The following is a 4,342-nucleotide window of genomic DNA, read 5'->3' on the forward strand; positions in this document are numbered from 1 at the left end:
GTGGTAACAGTTACTCACCTTAGTCACTGTTTCAAACATTGGGATCAGGACAAACTTGATAAACCCAATCTGGGCTGTGGCCTTGGTCACTTTGTCTCGGTCCATGAAGGGGGCCACGGGAAGGCCTTCTGACTTCTCACGGTCGCTCTGCAGGGAATGCAGCAGATAGCGACATTAAAGACAGAAATGCCCCGGAACCAGATGGCTGTTCTCAGAGAAAGACAAGATGCGCCAGTTAACCACCAACCAACCAAACCACACCACAAATGTGTCTCAGTAAAGAACAAGGCGAGGGCGACAGTATCCTCAGTGCTAAACAGAGCTGGGCATGCAGGTCTAGCTGGGAAGACCGAGATGAGAGACAGACAGAGGTAAGCTGCACGTAACACAGATGGCAGAGGCGTCCTGCAGAAAGCCTCCCGGGTTCTCCTAGGCTTGATCAAGCTGCTGTATTAACATTTGGTGGTTGTTTTCAGCTGGCTTGGTTTTCTACGTCCCCGATCTTCCCCGTGGCCATCTGCGTGAGCTGACCTGCTGGGTCTCAGCCCTCTCGGGGCCCCTCCTGCCTCTGCAATTCTTGCTTCTTGACTTTCAGGCAATTGGCTTGACAAGGCTGCTTCTAATAATGGTTCAATTAGCAGTGACAGGCAGCAGTTTTAGGACATTAGCTTTTCTGGATTGTCACTCTCTTTCAGGTCTCAAATTATAACCTATTTTGTTTCTGATGGATGCCTCCTGTGAAGGCTTTCTGGAGGCTGAACTGTCCGCGGCCCGGTGAACATGCGGGTCCACCCTGGCATGCTGTTTCACACAAACCCTTACTAAGTGGGGTTAATAAGACTGGCTGGAGGCTTGATTGCTCTGCAAGACTCTTACCTGCATAAAATATTCCTCTAATAAACAGTCCACCCAGGGCTCTGCGACTTCCATTGGACGGACCTCGTTAGAGATATCACAGCATTTTATCAAAATCATCTTCAGCTGAAAGAAGAGATTTTGGACTTGAGGTAACAGGAGGTAGAACATGGCCTGCTGAGCTGCTCGGGTCTGGACGTGCCATTACAGGCAGGAAGAGAGGGAGGACCGTGCAGCTGGACCACGCAACTGAGCTTGGCTGACTTCAGGGAGGACAGGCTCCCTTCTCAATGGAGAATGAACCTTCAGGGTCCTGTTTGGGTCCCCTCCTTCCAGCCCTTCTCGCCATCCCAGCCCAGGTGATATCCCCGGAGCACTGCCCCGTGCCTGGTCACCCCCTATTTGCTGCTGTTCCCCAGGTGGGTGCACTGCTCATCTTCCCAGGGGACAGGTAGCTCCGTCCGAGCTTGGCCAGGGTTGGGCACACCATGGGAGCTTCAGGAGGAGATAGGGTAGACCCAGGGATGCAGCAGCTTCCACCCGAACTAGCCCGGATGTCACCATAGGACAGACCGTGGAGGGCTGGTGTCCCGCAGCCCTGCCTGCACCGGGCACAAATGACTGTCTGGAATCACCAGGTTTCCAGGCCAAAGTGTTGGCTGCCGTCCAGGCTCTGAAGCTGATTTGACAGGAAAGCCCAGCTGAGGCACATGGCCCCGGGCTGTGGGGCTGCACCTGCTGGTTTGGGGAATGTGACTAGGTGAGGAGCAGGTCAGTTCAGTCTGCACGATGCTTGGTGGATCCTGCCTTCCAACCTCGGCGGGACCTTGAAGGGACCCTGCTGTGGTCACCCTTCCTTTCCCCACCCTATCAGTTCCCAGGAAGCCATCCAGGCCTTTCTTTGACTCCTCTGTGGAGTCCGGCTCCAGACCAGAGGCAATTACTAGCCTGTGCCTGGCAGGCCCTGGGGGAGCTGTCCCCACACCAGACCTAGGACAGGGACAGGGCGGCACCATCTCTGGAGAAGGTCAAGGGGAGCTGTCCCCACACCAGACCTGGTACAGGGCCAGGGCAGCACTGTCTCTGGGGAAGGTCAAGGTCCCAGGCCCTGCCGGCCACACTCCCTGCACCTCACACCTCCCATGTCAGCCTGCACTCTCCTTGGAGGCCTCCTTATCGGGGCCCACTTTGACTCAGAACCTTTCCTCCTGAGACCTTCCCCCAACCTCTGTCCTCCAGTGTTCATGAAGCCCCGTCTGGAGCTCCCCAGCAGTGAGAGGATCCCTGGCTGTGCTGCTTGTCATCTGACCCTGCCCGGTGCCGGTCGTTGGGATAAACGGAAGCCTGGGCTCTGAGCCTCGCTTTGCCGCTGGTCTGCACAGCTGCAGTGTGTAAGGCTGGGGGTGGGAGTGGGGACCTTCAGCTGGGCTCGGAGGTCCTGACCACCTGGCACCCGATCCTCCGGCATCCTGCCCCTCCCTGTCTCTTCCCTGACCTCTCCTCCCACCTCAGAGGGAGGAAGAAGGCATCAGTGGGGCGTGGGTCACCCCTGCCTGCAGGTCCATCCCTGCCTTCCTCATATCTATGAGGACAAGGCGGTGCCTCCTGCCTTCCCTTGGTTTTTCGGGAGCGAGGAACTTGCTTGCCAGGAAGCTGTTCCATGCGTCTGTCTCCCTCTTGGGGAAGGGGTTTCTGGAGGCCCTGGCCTGGGGAGGTTTGCCTGCTGTCCAGCCCTTGCCTGCGGGAGCTCCTGTCCTCTCGAACAGCCTTTGGGAATTAACTGCACCTCAGCTCCAGAGAGCTGAGTCCTAAAGACTCCACCTACGGGGAGGGGTGGTTAGAAGCTCAGCCTGAGCCAAGAGTTCCCTATTTTTCAACCTCTCTGGAGGTGGAAAGTGATGCTATTGATTTTTTTTTTTTTTTTGACACAGAGTCTCGCTCTGTCACTCAGCCTGGAGTGCGGTGGCCGGATCTCGGCTCACTGCAAGCTCCGCCTCCCGGGTTTACGCCATTCTCCTGCCTCAGCCTCCCGAGTAGCTGGGACTACAGGCACCCACCACCTCGCCCGGCTAGTTTTTCGTATTTTTTAGTAGAGACGGGGTTTCACCGTGTTAGCCAGGATGATTTCGATTTCCTGACCTCGTGATCCGCCCGTCTCGGCCTCCCAAAGTGCTGGGATTACAGGCTGGAGCCACCGCACCCGGCCGATGCTATTGATTTTAAACAATCAAATTTCAGAGTAAGAATGCCAGGGGTGTACCCGATGCTTAGACAAGGTTCCACAAAACCAGCTTTCTCTTTGAAGACTGGAGAGCAGTTCTCATGCACCTCTCTCTCTCTCTCTCTCTGTTTTTTGAGACAGACCCTTGCTCTGTTGCCCAGGCTGGAGTGCAGCGGAACGACCATGGCTCACTGCAGCCTGGACCTGGGCTCCTGCGACCCTCCCACCTCCACCTCCCAAGCAGTTGGGACCACAGGAATGCACTGATTTTTTGGTTTTTCTTTTTTTGTGGAGATAGAGTCTGCTAATGTTGCTCAGACTGGTCTCAAACTTCTGGACTCAAGCAATCCTCCTGCCACGGCCTCCCAAAGTGCTGGATTCCAGGCATGAGTCGTGCTCTGGTCCTTGTGTGCCTTGGGGTGCCCAGTGCCTGCCCTTTCCGAAAGGAAGATGCTGCGCCTTCTCATGGGGGAGGCCCCCTACCCCTTCTCTGGCCACCTTGTCCTGGTGATAGAGGGGTGCCGGGCTATGGTGTGGGCCTGGGGGGGATGCCGGCTTGGGGAGCAGGGACTGTGTTGGAGTTGCCCCCACAGAGATGGGCTGGGGCTGTGCCTTCATGGGAGAGCTGGTTTTATTCTCTGGAAAGCAGAGCGAGATGCATGGCCTTCACCCACTTATCTCCCTCAAATCCAAAAGAGATGGAGGAATGGGAGAGTGCCGCCTCCGACCACGAAGGAGGCTCCGTCAGGAGGGAGGCCCTGCCCGGGACTTTCCTAGTAAGAGTCATGACCTTGAAAACCAGATTTATAGATACCGTGTTTCAAGGCAAGACTAATACTTTTGGCTTCTTGGCTTCCAGTGTGAGCTGGATGGATGACCCACTCAACCAGCCCACCGCCTGGCTGCCCACACAGGCAGAACAAGCCACTCACCAGGGTCATGTGCTCCTCATTGCTGTAGTCAAAATTCTCCATTTTCTCTTTGAAAGAATCCATAATTTCTGCATGTCTTGCCATGTCAGTGGCCAAGATTAACGTGATCATTCCCTAAATAGTGAAAGAACAAAGCGTTAACACCGGCATAATCCCAACAAGTATTCAACGGAGGCCTACTGAGCCCCCTGCACACATTATTTCATGTATCCCTCATACTGATTCATATGTGCATCCATCACCCATCCATCCATTTGTCCACACATCCATCCATTCACCCAAAAAACACATCTATCCATCCATCCATCCATCCATCCATCCATCCATCCATCCA

General features: G+C 55.2%; 1 protein-coding gene across 7 annotated transcripts in view; it reads right to left on the bottom strand.

The window, feature by feature from the left end:
- PDE9A (phosphodiesterase 9A) overlaps positions 1 to 4,342 on the bottom strand; it is a 101,574-nt gene that overhangs the window by 6,817 nt on the left and 90,415 nt on the right. For all 7 annotated transcript variants that reach the window (XM_012002559.1, XM_012002555.1, XM_012002554.1 and 4 more), the window contains 3 exons: positions 4,009 to 4,122; positions 877 to 981; positions 19 to 147 (listed from right to left, as the gene is read on the bottom strand). In XM_012002559.1, coding sequence (XP_011857949.1) covers positions 19 to 147; positions 877 to 981; positions 4,009 to 4,122 — 348 coding nt within the window. The remainder of the gene's footprint in view (positions 1 to 18; positions 148 to 876; positions 982 to 4,008; positions 4,123 to 4,342) is intronic.

This window comes from Mandrillus leucophaeus, unplaced genomic scaffold, assembly GCF_000951045.1.
Source record: "Mandrillus leucophaeus isolate KB7577 unplaced genomic scaffold, Mleu.le_1.0 Scaffold69, whole genome shotgun sequence".
Taxonomy (NCBI): Eukaryota; Metazoa; Chordata; class Mammalia; order Primates; family Cercopithecidae; genus Mandrillus; species Mandrillus leucophaeus.